The following is a 14,624-nucleotide window of genomic DNA, read 5'->3' as shown; positions in this document are numbered from 1 at the left end:
CTTTAGGAAATAAATCTCCACCCCCCGTTCCCCACACGAGAGGAGTGGAACTCTGGGGTGGACAGGGGCTGTTGGCTGCAGGGGAAGCCCGGCGTGGACCCCCCTGCACAGGGAGGGCAGGAGGTGGGCACTGGGAAAGGCGGGCACCGCAAGGGGCGTCTTCTGGATGCACACACGCCCTGAGCCACGGAGGCCAAGCTGAGAACGCAAGCCTCCTGCATGGAGCTTTTCCCCAGCAAGCCCACAGCCCCCTCAAACCATCCAGAAGGCTGGGCCAGCCTGGGTTAGAAACGGGTGTACGTGGAGGCAGAGTGGGGGTGGGTGGCAGGAAGGAAGAGGAGGAGCAGGTGTGTGGGAGACCAAGCCGCCATCCGCCCCACGATGCCGGAGTCGTCCAGGTACCTGCTGCCCCCGGGGCCATCCAGAGCCCTTGCCACCAGTCGCCCAGGTGGGGGCCTTGAGTGACAGTGCAGGCCCCACACCTCCCCAGGCCCCCTTGCTCTGGACCCCTGGGTGAGCAAGGGAAGGGCAGTGAGCCAAGGCAGACAGTGTGGTCGCTCACACTGATGGGGCTGACAAACAAAGACAGGAGGACAGACAACGGACCTACAGTCACCCTTCCCTCTGGCCCACGCCAGCAACATGCCCTGTCAGCTCAGAAAGCCCTTGTCCCGTGCGTGCTAAGCAGGTGGGTCACCTCTTGGCCTGGCCCCAGTCGGCCTGCTTGGTGCCTTGGGCTCCCGGACAGGGACCGCTTTGGGGCAGGCCGGTCAGAAGCCCACCCGTGCCCTGGGTCACTGCTGCCTGCTGGCCCCAAAGGCAGGCAGGAAGCAATGGTTAGTTTTCTCATCTTAGCACACAATGAACACAGAAAAGGTTCAACACATCCCCAAGAAAATATTTTGACAAAATAAATATTTTAACCTATAATCAGGTATAATTAGTGCTTATAAGGAATCCCAGCAATAATTTAGTGTAATTAAGTACATACCGTATCTGTGATTTCTAACACTTGTGCAGAGGCTGGTGGCTCGCGAGGGTCTCACTCTCCTGGGGTGTAGGCACTGGCCAGCTTGCCTGCCACAGCTCTGCTCCCCTCCCTAAGCATGTAGCCCCGGGGCTGTGTTCCCCAGATGGAAGGCAGCTAGCAGTCATGTGGTCCCTGGGGACAGGAAGGGCTGAGCAGCACCCCCTTAAGGCCACCTGGGCCCCTACCTGGCTTTTTGGGCAGGCCTCAAGCAAGTGTCCCCCCCTCAGCCTCCAGGTAGGGACAGGTTGCCTCTGGGCCTGACGTGTGTGGGTGACAGCAGGAGAGGCAGCTCCAGGCCAGGAAGGCAGGAGACACTTCCCTGCGTGGGCCAGCACCTTCCTATCAGCTCCCAGGGTTCACCGCCACCTGCTGCCCAGGGCTGGCCTGGTCTTTCCAAGGCCAGCCTGGAGTTGGGGGGCAGCTCTGGACCATGGGTCGAGAGCAACTGTGCTGGGGTCTCCCCAGGCAGACGCAGGCCTCGGCTTCACTCATGCCAGGAGCCTCCTGTCCCCTCAGGACCCCTTTCTCGTGGGGACTTCCCTCTCTACAAGGCAGGGAGGCTGGCTCTTCCCTCAGAGGATGCTGGGCTCGGCGGTTGTGGGGTCACGACTGCCGCAGGCCTGACCCCCAAGGCCCAGCTACAAAGGGGGGCCCCTGGCCCTCACAGAGACTAGTGCTTGGGACTGCGCCACAGGGCCAGCAGCTGGGTCGCTGGGTCCAGCTGGACCATCCCAGCCACCTTCTCTGCAGCTCATGTCAAGCCAGCGGACTTCAGACCTCTGAACATCCAGGCAGGCCTCGGGGCTCTGCCTGTGAACCACGTCGAGGAGAGGTGTGCAGGCAGACTGAGGGGCAGGGGGGGTCGGGGGGGAAAGTGGAGGGCAGGGCCGGAGTCAGGCTGGCTGAGCTCTGAAAGGCGCTTCCTGCATGTCCTCCGAGGACCTGGAGTGTGACCTCCCCAGCTGGTCCTGCCAGACGGGCCCCCAGCCAGGCCCCAGGCCTCTCACGGGGAAGCTGAGGCGCACGACTGGGCATGGGGTTCTGGGCCGGGTGGCGCCTCGCTCTCCATTGGAGGTGTCCAGGGCCCGAGGCAGTGGTGTCAGCCTGTGTCGACGAGCTCCCTGCTCCAACCGCCAGGCGGGAAGGGCTGGCCGCACGATGGCTCACACACCCACCGAGCCTTCCCAAGCAAGCCAGAGCAACTCCTCCCCAGGCGGGGCCCTCCCCAGGCGGGGCCCTCCCCAGATGGGGCCGACCGTGTGAGGGCAGCGTGAGGCGGCCATGGGGCAGTTTGGTTTCCGGTAGTGTAGCTCTGTGGGGGCTAAGCCATGTGCCTCTCAACTACCATCCGCGGGGCGCGTGCCATTCTTGCAATTGCCCTTGGCTCTCCCTCAGCACGCCAGGAGCCTGCAGGGACCCCTTGGTCCCAGGCTCAGCTGCTGAGCCGGCTTGGGAGGGCGCTCGGCCTAGCAGCTTAGTGACGGAGAGAGGGTCAAGCGGACAGGCGGCCTCACACACAGGCGCGCACAGAGCCTTCGCAAGTGCCGAGCACGCCCAGTGCCGCAGGGTGACCCACGTCAGGGAGCAGCATTCCAGGGAGGGAGACCAAGTCCACGGGTGCAGACAAGCCCTTTCTGAACAGGGGCACGGGAGGGTAGGCCGGTCCAAGAAGACCCGCCGAGGCAGGCAGGGGTGGGGCACACGGGGGAAGGGGCTGGGGTCTGAGCCCCTTCTCTGTGGGGGGGGGGGGACCGGAGAAAAGACAGTCCAGGTGTCTCCTCGGGAAACGGCCCCATGGCCTGCCCTTCCGGGGAGGACATATGGGCAGAGGGAGCCTATGGGCACAAGGGGCGGGGGTGGGGGCAAGAGCCTCTGGCTGCAACGGGGCTGTCCCACCACCCAGACGGAAGAAGGTGGCTAAAGTTGGTCCTGCCACATGGGAGGCCTGGGAGCAAACACAGGGGTGCTTCCATGGAGACGCAGCAGTACAGGACCAAGAGGGGACTGCAGATGGGGGGCGGGGGGCCAGTGCCTCGTTTGGACCGGGGGGGGGGGACAGGAGGTGACCTGCCGTCTGGGGAGCCGAACCGTAGACCAGCTCACAGGGCAAAGAGGGCGTCCTCTGATCGCTCCGGCTTCTTCCGGCCGGAGGGGTTTGAGGCTGGGGCTGGGGCGTCCCCTGGGGGCGAGGGGAGGCTGGGGACCATTTCGGCAGCTTTGGCTCTTTCTTCCAGGAACTTATCGAATTCTGCAATACAAAACCCGGGCAAGGGCCAGGATTGGTAGGGGGTTAGGCCCGCAGCGAGGCTCAAATGACCACGTCCCACCTGCTCCCCTTGGAGCCCCCTTCACTTGTGTCAACAGGGGTCGTGCCCCACACCCGTGCGAATTCCCACCCTCAGCGGCCTGGCCTGGGCTGCCTGCCCTCTGCTGCCCCAAGACCCCGCCTGGATTCCCTCCTCTGCTGCCTCCCAGGCAAGCGGGAAGCCTGGCTGCCAGCAGGTGGTACTGGGGGAAGGGGGAGTGAGGATTCCCGCCCCACCTTCAAACTGGAGCTTTTCCATTCTCCCCAGCAGCACAGGGCAAGCCGGAGGGGCAAGTTCCTACTTAAACTTGACAGAGAACATCCCCCCACCAACTCTCATCCACCACGCAAGGTTCTGCCCGCAGAGGGGGGCTGAGCAGATGGTCTGGCGGTGCAGAGGAGAGTGGGGTGGAGGTGGGGGTGAGACAGGAGGAGCATGACAGGACCCGACCTATCATCCCCTGGCATCCCCAGAAATGAGGTCACAGGACGCCAGGCCTGAGAAGTGCCCTCCGTGCCCCGTGGACATGGCGTGTATCTCGTCTCTCTGCTGGACTGAGAATTTGGGGGGAGGGACAAACTGGTTAGGACTGCAGATCTGGGGACCATGCTGACCTCAGGTGGCCGCCTGGACCTACTCATCACTAGCTCTGTGACCTTCTTGAAGTGCTACGTTCTTTCCGCCACTTCCCTGGTCAGCACAGGGCCTGGCTGGGGCAGAGCAGAGAAGCCCCCAGCAGAGAAGGCCAGGCCAAGCAAGGATGGGCACCAGGAGATGCTCTGGCAGTAGAGGCCCTGAAGAGGAGGGGGTACCAGTCCCTGTGCACCCCAAGACCCCCGGGCAGGAGGAGCCAGCGGAAGGTGGGGAGCTGGAAAGGTGCTGGCCAAGTCGTACCTTCACTCGTGACGCCTTCCTCCAGGTCATCGCCCTTCTGCGGGAGGAGCAAGGAGAGCAGCATTAGGGCCCCACCCTGGCCACACTGAGCAAACCCTCTCACCTCCCCTTCCTGGGGTTCTGCAGTAGTCAAGTACTGCTTGTGGAGACCCGGAATCCTTGTTTTTCAAAAAGCAAAAACAAAACAAAACCAAACCCCCAAACCGAGTAGTTCTCGGCTTTGATCCTCCAGAAGGGCCAAAAAAAAAAAAGGCACAGGCTGGTTCCCTGGGTTGGGCTCCGGACAGGACCACAGCAGGCCACTGCCCAGCCATGGAAACTCTCCCAGAGCAGGGGCCTCAGGGAAGCTGAGCCCCAAGCATGCCCAGGGCCCCCTCAGGTGCCCATTCGCTCAGCAGATGCATGGTTCTGGGAACACACTGTCCGTGCCAACAGCTGGGAACTTCATGAGACCTGGAAGGGACGGAGCCATGAAGCCCCGGGCACGGGGCTGATACCAGGCAGTCTTTGGCTGCTGAGTGCCGTCCCACCAGAAGCTATGTCAACGCAGCCTCCCCTGGCCCAGATTTGGTCACCTGCTGCCGGTTTCTGAGAAGCCATGGACGCTCTAAGAGCTCATAACAATGCAGTTTGTTTGGAGAACGCAGTGGTCGCTGGGAACAGGGAAGGGAGCTGGACGGGGAAGTGGACAAGGCCTTGGGCTCAGCCGGGAGACCTGGCTTCCTTCCTGGCTCTGCCATGACCTGCTGTTCAGCGTTGCTGGAAGGGTCCCTCCCTGTTTCTGAACCCTGGGCCGCCCCCCCGCCTTGTGAGCTGAGTGCCTTGGTCCTTCCTGCTTTGTTTCTTTCTGTGAGAGGAGCTATTTCTTTTCCAGGCATTCCATTGGGAAAGAGGCCAGGTGGCATTTTCTTCCTCCCCTGGCACGGCACCCGGGTGTCTGCCTTGCCGGGCAATGAGTGTCTTGGGAGCCTGGCCTTGTGTGGAGGTGTCCCCTTAGGGGGCTGTACCTTAATGTAGAAGGGGGCCGAGCCTGCAGCCGCCTGCCAGCCAGGCCAACCCTGTGGTTAAAGATGCTCTGTTCTGGGGACAGGGTCCCCTGAAGAGGGGGCAGCGAGGAGCTAGAGATGAGGTGTCTCCAGGACTAAGGGAGATTCTGCCCAGCCCATGCCCTTGGGCAGGCCGCTTCCCCTCCCAGAGTGCATTTCTTCATCAGCCCCTGGCCAATAAACCCCATTCTGCCTCCCACACAGCCACTGCCAGTAGACGTGCTTCATAAGCAGCAGAGAGAGGGACCAGCCACAGCAGCCCTCCTTTCTTGGGACCTGCTACCACTTGCAGATGCATGATGTCCTCACCTTCCTGTCCTAGCTCTGCGGATAAAGATAATAGTCTCTAGGGCAAGGGTTCTTTCAAATCCAAGCTACCAGAAGATGCTGGGGAAGTGGGAATGGCAGTAAATTGAAAAACAAAACACCCAACTCATGTCCGCATAATTTCACAGTGGAAAGGAAAAAAAAATTATAAATAAACCCCACTGGGATCCAAAAAACCCAAAGCAAAAAGAACCAAAAAAGCAAAAAACAAACAAACAAAAACCAAAAACCCAAGCACACACACAGCTGCTACAGTAAAGTAACTGGGGGACAAGTGTGTGCTCCGGAGCTAGCCAGAGCCCTGCCTGCCGCGGCCCCGGGCTGGCCGGGGTTCAGGGGCTGTGCCCGGAGCAGGTGCCCTGGGGCAGCCACAGCCCAGGGTGGGCAGGAGGGCAAGTGAGCAGAGCTGGCTCGCCACCCCCCTCCGCCATCCTGTGGCGGGAGCAGCCGGTGGCCCTGGGGCCCGTCGTCAGAAGCGCTCTGCCTGGCCACAGCCCGCATGTGAAAGAGAAAAGTCGAGTCTCACCAGGTCCGTCCTGAGCCACACTTCAATGTCGTCCATGACAGAGGGCTGCGCAACGGGGATCTATGGAGGCGGCAAGCAGCGGGTCAGGCAGCCCCATAGCCAGGCGAGGGGAGACAGAACACCGAACAAAGGAAATCGTCAAAAGCAACCCCCAAACGAAACCAAAACGTACACAGAGCAAAAAAACGCGTTGGCACAGCAGGTGCGGGCAACACAAGGCAGCCACATATGAAATGGCAGGTGAGGGAAGCGATGAGGTGGCCAGTTCTAAGAAGCAGGGCTGACCGGCAGGTGCCGGGGGTTGGGGATGGGAGGGCAGCGGTACGCGTTCTTGAAATGGATAACTTTTTGACTACTCTCAGCCCAGGGCTGCAAAGTCCCTTCTCATCTCAGGAATGTGCTGGTCCTTCAGGCTGGTTTTAAACTTGAACTTGAGCTCATCGGGTTAGAACCCTTTTAAGAGTCCTGCCTACCCGCTGTCGGGCCTCGCCTCTGGAGGTGACCAGAGGAGATACCAGGGGCCCCTCCTCCAAAGCCACTGGGGACGCCAGGTGGCAGTCCGCCCAGAGCGGGGGTGCAGGTGGTCAGGCGGGCACTGAAAGTGTTTCAGACCGTGTCCTGGTGTATCTCTCTGAGTGGGAGGAGGGGAGAGCCGGGGCCTGGGTAGGGCCTGGCTTACAGCAGGCAGGCCCATCTCACTGCCAACAGAAACGGGCATAAGCTAGAGCTTTGATGACCAAAGCGACGGCAGGGCTTTAGTGGGCTTTGTGTCTCTTCAGGGAAGAATCACGAAGCGGGCCTGGAATGCGGTGGCTCCTTTAGTTTCACCCCGTCTTCCCAGCTCTCAATGGCTGGCTGGGTTTCGGGGGCCAAAGAAAAAGAGTTCAGGGAAAGAACAGAGTACTGGGGAGCAGTGGCCAGGGGGGTGAGTGGGTCCTGAGCCAACAAAGACAAGCCTCATGGGCTCCTGAGCCGTCTCCATGCCTGGTTCACCCGTGTCCAGGCCTGGGGCGGGGGCTGTGTGGGGGAGTGATTCTGAAACCTGCATTTGGCTAGAATGCAAGAGTGGCTAACAAGTTCACTATTTCCAGAAAGTTCGCCAGCACTGTGTCTATAGCTGGTTTCCCCCCAGCGTCACAATCTAGGGTAAGAATACAGTTAAAATAAGCAATCAGAGGACTGCCTTAGTGTTTGCCAAATCTAAAAAATAACATGACCTTAACAAAGGAAAAGAACAAAGATTTCCCATCGCCAGCCCTGCCCTGATGGGGACAAGCCGCTCCTGGAGGCGGAAACCTGCTGCTGATGGGGTTTGGGGTGTGAGGAAGAGCAAGGACTTCTAAGCCTGCCGGAGCACACTGTGCAGGGGTCTGCGATCCTGGAGGGGCTCTGTGCGCACACACAGCTGGTGAGGCTGGCTGTCCCCTTGCTCCAGGCACCTGGAGTAGCTTCATGTATACTGGGCCTAACTAGAGACCCAGTGTGGGCAGCCCACAGGCATCTTCGTTAAGGTGCAGGCCCAACCACTCAGATCAGATTAGGAAGATTCTATCTACGTTGCCATTATTATTTCTTTGACTTCCTGGGAACTTAACGTTGCAATGGAAAAAATGTCAAGGAGTTCAAATCACCCTGAAAAGGCTCCTAGGGACAAGGAACATGTGATTCTCCCTCCAGAGGGCACAGATGCCTGGAGTGGATGTGCTAACAGCACCCAAGGCAGCACCCACCTCCCCCCATCAAAAAGAAAGCAGTAAGGCACGCAGGGCGCGACCTGCTAATTTCACGCTCGCTGGCAGGACTTCTGTCTTGACATGTTCCTGGGACAGGAGATGCCAATTTTCATTATCTTGATGCTTCTCTAACTCAGAATATCTGGCATCTGGGACGATGCGTGCCACGCCAAGTTAGCGTGGAAAGTTGGAAAGTTAGCGGCATCTCCAAACAGAAACAAACGCCCAACCAGGGTGGGTTGGGAGCGTGCGCTGGGCTTTTTTATACCTACCCAACATTAACCTATCAAGGAGAAATGGAGGTTCGAGGGGCAGAGCTTTCCAATGTGTGGCAGGAGCTTGAAAAAATGCCATGAAGGGGTCACAGGCCTTCAACCTTCAGATCTGGCTTATAATATTTTTGTTCCTGTTCCAAAGTCATCCCCTCGAGGCTAGGTATCATGCTCCAGTTTTCTTCTTTGAGGATTAATCTCGAAAGCCAGCACACTCAGAAAATAAACATTGACATTTGAGAAATTCCTCACCCCCTCAAAAAAAAAATTTTTTTTTTCCCAAAAGCTGGATCATGGGAACACTTTTCTTCCTCCTCTTAGACATCTCCAAATAAATAGCGTGCTTATGGAAGCGCATCCTCCAGGCGAAGCCCCGGGAGCTAGGGCACTGGGTGATAGGTCCCTCTGGCTGGGCTTGTCAGATCACTTTCCGAGCAAATCACTTTTCTCTGGACTTGCTTCTTCACTCAAGAGCCCTGGAACCTCTCCTATCCTAAGAAAGCTCAGGGCTTCGGGTGAAGAGGCAGAGGAGGGATGGGGATGGAACTTGGACAAGTCTTGGCCTCAGTTTCCTTATCTGTGAAATAGGGTGATGGCTAGGTCATATTTAGTTTTCACCACTCAGGACTCTGAACCCCTTAACTTCCAGGTCAGGGTTCTGTTTTCTAATTCCGAAACCCAGGGATATTGGACACGGCTGGCCTTGACTCCTTCCAGTACAAAAGGCACTTGGCCTCCGGGCAGGAATCTCCCTGCAGCTAACAGTAAAGCTTATATAACACAGGGCAAGGGTTGACTTGCTTGTGGTTGGACACAATACCTTAGCTATATAAACCTCCCGCCCTGATAAGTCAATGCCTTGAGTATTCTGCCAGGGTAAAGTTCCTTCTAATAATGTGGGTGCTACCAGACACAGACTAAACACGCACACTGCTCCCCAAACAGGAACTGCGGAAACAGGGAGGGGGGGAGAGGGAACGCCCCCGGCCATGCCGATGGAAGGGAAGGGAGAGGCCTTAGCCAGGGAAGAGAGCAATGGACTCTGTCACTGCCCCATGGCTTTGGGCACGTCACCAGGCCCCTGGGAGGCCTCAGTGTTCTCATCCATCAAATGAGGACGGACCCAGCTGATCCCTAAGAGACCGTGGCCTCTGCCACGCCACGGTTTTAGCATCTTCTTGGGCAATGATCCAAAGCTGAAGACTAGTCCAAGGGTCTGAAGGGGAGGGTGTTGGGCGAGGGGAACAGAAAGAAAAAGATGTGAAGACAAAAAAAGAGGAAGCTGGCACGGGACCACCCTCCCCGTACAGACCAGCGCCCACAGGGCTGGCTCGGCTGAGGCAATGGGGGAGACGTGCCCGGCCCATCTTCAGAGTCTGAAGAGAAACTGGCATGTTGAGTACCAGAAGTGGCAGATTTGGACATGAACGCTGGGGGAGCTGTCCGCTGTCCCTCTATGGGCCCCCCCCACCCCGGCCACAGCCAGTGATCTTTGTGGCTTTGGGCTTGCTGTGTCTGGGGGGGGGGGTCCTCCAGGCCTGAGTAGGGCACCCTACTGCTCCCAGGCCCAAACTGGGCTTCGGCAGCAGGGCACTCCTACTGACCTACTGCTGCTCTGGTTGGGGCTTACATTCGGTCCTCTGGCTGCACTCTGCATATGGAGAGGCTAGAGGGGGGGGGGGGGGGAACGCAGAGCACTGGCAGTCTCCGGGCAGGCTGGCTCACGATGCCTCTCAGAGTTCTCTTCGATGGGTAACGAATCTGGGATTGTTAATCTAGGCATCCAGAGTCCCAGGAGACCAAGCCCCAATTCCACAAAGGAAACCCACGAGTCTGATTTTATGATGCAACAGGAACCGTTTCTGAAAAGCTCAGGTGTGTTCTTTCCAGAGAATTGTGAAATCCTCCCTACAACGCATCCCACTGCCACCCAAACATGAGGGAGAGTCTGGAAGCTCTTCAGTCTCACTCAATAGTACAAAAAGTTTCCAAGTAAAGAATTTGTACTCGGGGGTTTTAGAAAGACTCAGGGTTTCTACACTACGGGAAATAAGGCAAAGCAATTAATATACGTTGTTTAAAAGAACAAAAAAACCACTGCAGTAAGGCAGGTGAGATACTGGGTTAGCTGTTAGTTGGGCTTGTTTCTGGGAAGTTGGAGACTGGAGCTCTAGTGGGGGACAGGGCGGAGGAGGGAGGCTCTGTGTGGGCAGAGGCAGGTACCACCACCAGCTGCCAAGGCCACATTCAGGGTAGTTTGTACGGACAGTATCCTTTTTTGCAGGATTAGTAGGCACAAGGACACATGGCTGGATCCTCCCAATTTGGAACTGGCGTGGACGTGGTCTCCAGGAGTCCTGCTCGAAGGCCACCCACACATGGGGACCCGAACCCCAGCCTGTCCCTGAAGAAGTAAATGAGGGGCCCAGGCAGCCTATGTCTCTAAGAATGGCTGTGGGGTCTAGTACAGACACAGAGCTGTGCAAAGGTCCCTGGCTCCAAGCCGGGGTGGCAGGCAGATCTCCCCACCCCCTCGGTTCTGACAGCTCCATGTGGCCCGTGGCCTTGCATGCTGGCCACACCTTGCTCAGGCAGGTGACCCCCACTGTGCTGCCTACCATCTTGGACACGCTGGCCACAGGCTAGCATGGTTTCCAGGGCTCAGTTATGCGTCCCCCCCGGTGCGTGTGCCTAGTGTCTGCCAGGCTCTACCCAGAGGCTGACGCTTCACTGTTTTTTATCATATCTCCCTCTGTGTATCCTCTCCTGCTCCAGTCCTACCACACACGCACGCACAGACCTTTGGTCTCTATGTTAGAGGTGCTCAGTGAGGGCTGTGGCTTCAATTAGGAATGAAATCATCACTCCAAGGCAAACAGCCTGGAACGAGATCACCCTCTCTCTCTGTACCAGACTCAGGGCCACCTGATCAGATGAGGCAGGAGAGGCCTACTCAGGACTCGGTGGCAGAAAAGCTCTACTTCATGTAGAGAACTGTGTTTATGATATTAGAACTCCCCTGGCTTAAAAACTAATGAGGTACTACATGTTAGCTATTGAATTTAAATTAAAAAAAAAAGAAAAAAACCTCCCCTGGTTTTGTCTTCTTTTCACTCTGTTCCCATTGTGTTTGTGTGTTTCTTGAAGATGTCTCAAATTCTTCTAGGGGACCCAGTGGACACAAATAAGTCCATCATAAAAACCCATCAGCCTAGGACTGCCAAATTCATAGGCTGGAGGGGGCTTCTCCAACCCATCAGAGGATGCTTTTGAGTCTGTTCTCTTAGAAATGTCCCTTCTGAAGCAAAAGCCACAGGAACTTGTGCTCTATCCTGGAAAAGTGAATACTGCCGGGAGCTCCAGAGACAGTAAAAGGAAGGAAGGAGCCCTCCCCTCACTCCCACCAATGTCCCAGACCCTTAAGACCCAGGGGCACGGACCTCAGCAGAAAACCAGAGAAGGTATTTCTGGGGCTGGAAGTCTGTGGCTTCAGGAGATTGCATAAATGCAAGAGGGGAAAATTTGGCACCCAGTCAGAAGGAGAGAACGGCCTTGTACTGTCTGACTCACGAGGGCTCAGCAGGTGACACAGGAAAGCGCTGGGGTGGACAGGGGCTTGGCTCAGCTGGTGACTTCTCACCATTCCTTGGGTTATGAGCCAGCTGTCTATGGGCTCCAGGTCAGAGTCCCCACCTTTACCTCTCTTCTGGGCCGAGGACAGAAAAGTCCCAGAAAGAAAAGTCACAGCAAGACCCAGATAAAGAAAGCAACAGTATATATCATGGGAACGGAAAAGCCACTGTTTAGAGTTGATCTGTTGTCATGGAAGGAGATGTGACCCGTTGCCCCCCACCCCCTCCAGCACGTTCCCCCTTACCTGCCTGAAAAAACAGAAGAGAAGTTTAGTAACCGAGAATCCCGACAGGGTACCACATACTCCTGCCAATTATCCCTGTACACTTGGAAAATCTCCGGGAGGTCACGGAAGGTTGCCCATGGCTGCTTCTCCTCATTAGGGCTCTCAGGTGTTGGCAGAGGTCAATTTTTTTCAAAGAACCAGCTCTTACAAAGTCATTTCCACTTTTTTTCTAACTTATTTCTGCTTTTTTCCTCCTTCTCAGTTATCTGTGTGTTCTTTTTCCAAACTCTTAACTCGAACGCTGATTTTGGGTAGATTGCCCTTTTTTAAATAACAGCATGTAAAGTTAAGACTTCGGATCTGGTTGCACCGTGGAGGTGTGGCTATACAATTTTCTCCCCTTGCCTGTGTTCTCCACGTCTCCTGTGGCCGGGTTTTCATTTCCAGGTCAGCACAGTTTAGGATATGGAACAAAAGAAGCTGAAATCCTGGCCTGAGGATGCATGTGGGTCAGTGTGTGTGGGCACGCATATACCAAGATGCAGACAGAGACAGACAGACACACACACACACGCCCCACAAACCCTGCTTCCCCCATCGAGCAGTACACATGAAAGCAATCTGCCTACCATCAGGTGGAAAACATGCTGGAGTCATCAAGATCTTTGAAAACAGGGAGATGCGCCAAGCCACACACCCCAAAGGGCAAAGGGCGGGAAGCTGGCCACCTCTCCTGCGCTCCGACCCAGGCCTGGACACTGCTAAGGGCAGAGATGTGGTAGGACACACCCTGGCGTGGATGGCGGCCGGTCTGGGAGGCACAGGGGGAAGCAGACCAGGTGGGCCTGGCTGAGGGACTGAGCTGCAGGCCAGGTCAGGTGGGCCAGGAGGAGGGGATGTGCTGGGGGGGCCCTCAGCCCGGCTTCCTGACGCCCTCTCTGAGTTGGGTAGGAGACATTCCGAGTAACGGGAGAAACAGAGCCATGATTTTGGGAGTACCAGTCCCGGGGAGGGGTGGAAAGGCAGGGTGCTGAGACCCAAGGCAGTTGGGCTGGCTCTTCTGTGCCCCCTAGTGGCCAGTGCAGAGGGCCGCACAGGCCTCCTACCAAGTTGGCTGAGCCACGACAGAGTAAGTGCCTTCCCCAAGGCAAGCCTTCTCACAGAAACTGCTGCTGGCCTGGGCCCATTTGGACACGGGCAGCAGGAGGCCCGAACTTGTGTTCTGGAAGCAAACCTCCCTGTCCAGGTGGCAGATGAGCACTGCTCCTTTCTACCCCAGCTGGGGGACCCTAAAAGGAGGTCCCACTGTTCAGGGCCATTATCCCCATAACCCCCCCCCCCCCCCCCCCCCCCCCCCCCAGTCCCTGCAAACAGACACTCATTCACACACTGCCACATACATTCCTTAGGTGAAAAGGGGGACGATCCCATGAGAAGCATTAAGACACAAATCCTTTCCCCGGCAATGACCTGAAACCTCACAGAATCCACAGCTGCAATCTGGGGCTCTAACAAGCACCACCCTCCACTTCAAAGCACCTCTGCCTTTAGCTCTGCTCCTTCCAGAACACCCTCCTGGCCTCCACCCGCTGTTCCTCCCACCCCTCCAGCCCCAGACCCCCAGACAAATCCTGGCCCTCCGCTGCCTGCTAGTGGGTTGGTACTGCCTGGCAAGGCCGACTGCAGGTGATCAGCCCAGATGTGGCTCAGATGAGCTTTTCCCTTCCTTGTGCAGATCAGTGTTTTGTCAGAGTCCTGCCCACCCCAAGGCAGTGGACCATCTGAGGAGAGCCCCTATCTGGCTGTAGGAGACCTGTGCCCTGAGAGCTCGGGGCCACCAAGGTCGGAAGAGAAGGGGCTCTGGGGCCGGACCTCCCCAGAGCAGGGATCCCCGCTTGCTCTCTGCTCACTGGGTGCCCAGAGCATGCCGCCACCTCTCGGGGCCTGTCGGCTCTTGGGTTCACGGCAGGCTGACTGGACATCACCCGCGGGGTGGCGTGAGGACTCAATGAGGCGATCAAGTGCTCTCATGCCGGTCTCCCCCAGCGGGCCCTGCCCTCCACGCACCCTGGCGTCTGCTGGCCACCCGGCCCGCCTTCCCCTCCAGAGGACCCCAGGCAGAAAAACAGGCTGAAAGACCTACCACTTCAGAGCTCTGTTTCCGGCTGTCTGGTGCAGAAGCCAGTCCTCCGACAGCCTGGGGGTCCTCGTAGGCTACCCTGGAGACAAGCAGCACAGTCAGTCAGCTCCCAGCAGTGGCCCCAGGGAATGGGGTGGTGACCTCTAATCACTTTCTAGCCGTCTCACCTCCCTCACGCATACTTGGAGAAACGTTCCCTGCAGCCCCGGCCTCGAAGGGCTCATGCACTGACTGCAGCTAAAGCCAGGAGGCCAGGGTTCCTGCACAGGCTCGGCCCCTCCTTTCCTCTGGGGTCTGGGACACTGTGCCCCTCAACGTCCCTCTCAAGTAACAATACCAGGGCATCTCCAAAGCCCACTGACAGGAGATCAAAAGCACCCTGAAACTCCAGGCAACATTAATTCTTCTTTTAAAAGCGGCAGCTGCAGTGGCCTTTTGACAAGGAAGGTGGTGACAGCTCATGAAGTGTGAACGGGGCCTTGGGTCGGGTT

General features: G+C 57.4%; 1 protein-coding gene across 5 annotated transcripts in view; it reads right to left on the bottom strand.

The window, feature by feature from the left end:
* Positions 1-2,256: 2,256 nt before the first annotated feature.
* TOM1L2 (target of myb1 like 2 membrane trafficking protein) overlaps positions 2,257-14,624 on the bottom strand; it is a 115,101-nt gene continuing 102,733 nt past the window's right edge. The window contains exons 12-16 of one of the 5 annotated variants that reach the window (XM_073881803.1): positions 14,137-14,212; positions 11,775-11,840; positions 6,130-6,189; positions 4,231-4,267; positions 2,257-3,278 (exon numbers count right to left, since the gene is read on the bottom strand). In XM_073881803.1, the coding sequence (XP_073737904.1) occupies positions 3,130-3,278; positions 4,231-4,267; positions 6,130-6,189; positions 11,775-11,840; positions 14,137-14,212 (388 nt within the window). In that variant the 3' untranslated portion in view covers positions 2,257-3,129. Of the gene's footprint in view, positions 3,279-4,230; positions 4,268-6,129; positions 6,190-11,704; positions 11,841-14,136; positions 14,213-14,624 lie in introns of all 5 variants that reach the window. The other 4 variants (XM_073881804.1, XR_012375033.1, XM_025863966.2 and 1 more) reach the window with 4 other exon arrangements.

This window comes from Callorhinus ursinus, unplaced genomic scaffold (assembly GCF_003265705.2).
Source record: "Callorhinus ursinus isolate GAN/ISIS: 27379988/994484 unplaced genomic scaffold, GSC_fseal_2.0 scaffold43, whole genome shotgun sequence".
Classification (NCBI taxonomy): domain Eukaryota; kingdom Metazoa; phylum Chordata; class Mammalia; order Carnivora; family Otariidae; genus Callorhinus; species Callorhinus ursinus.
This window is presented reverse-complemented; position numbering and strand designations above follow the sequence as displayed.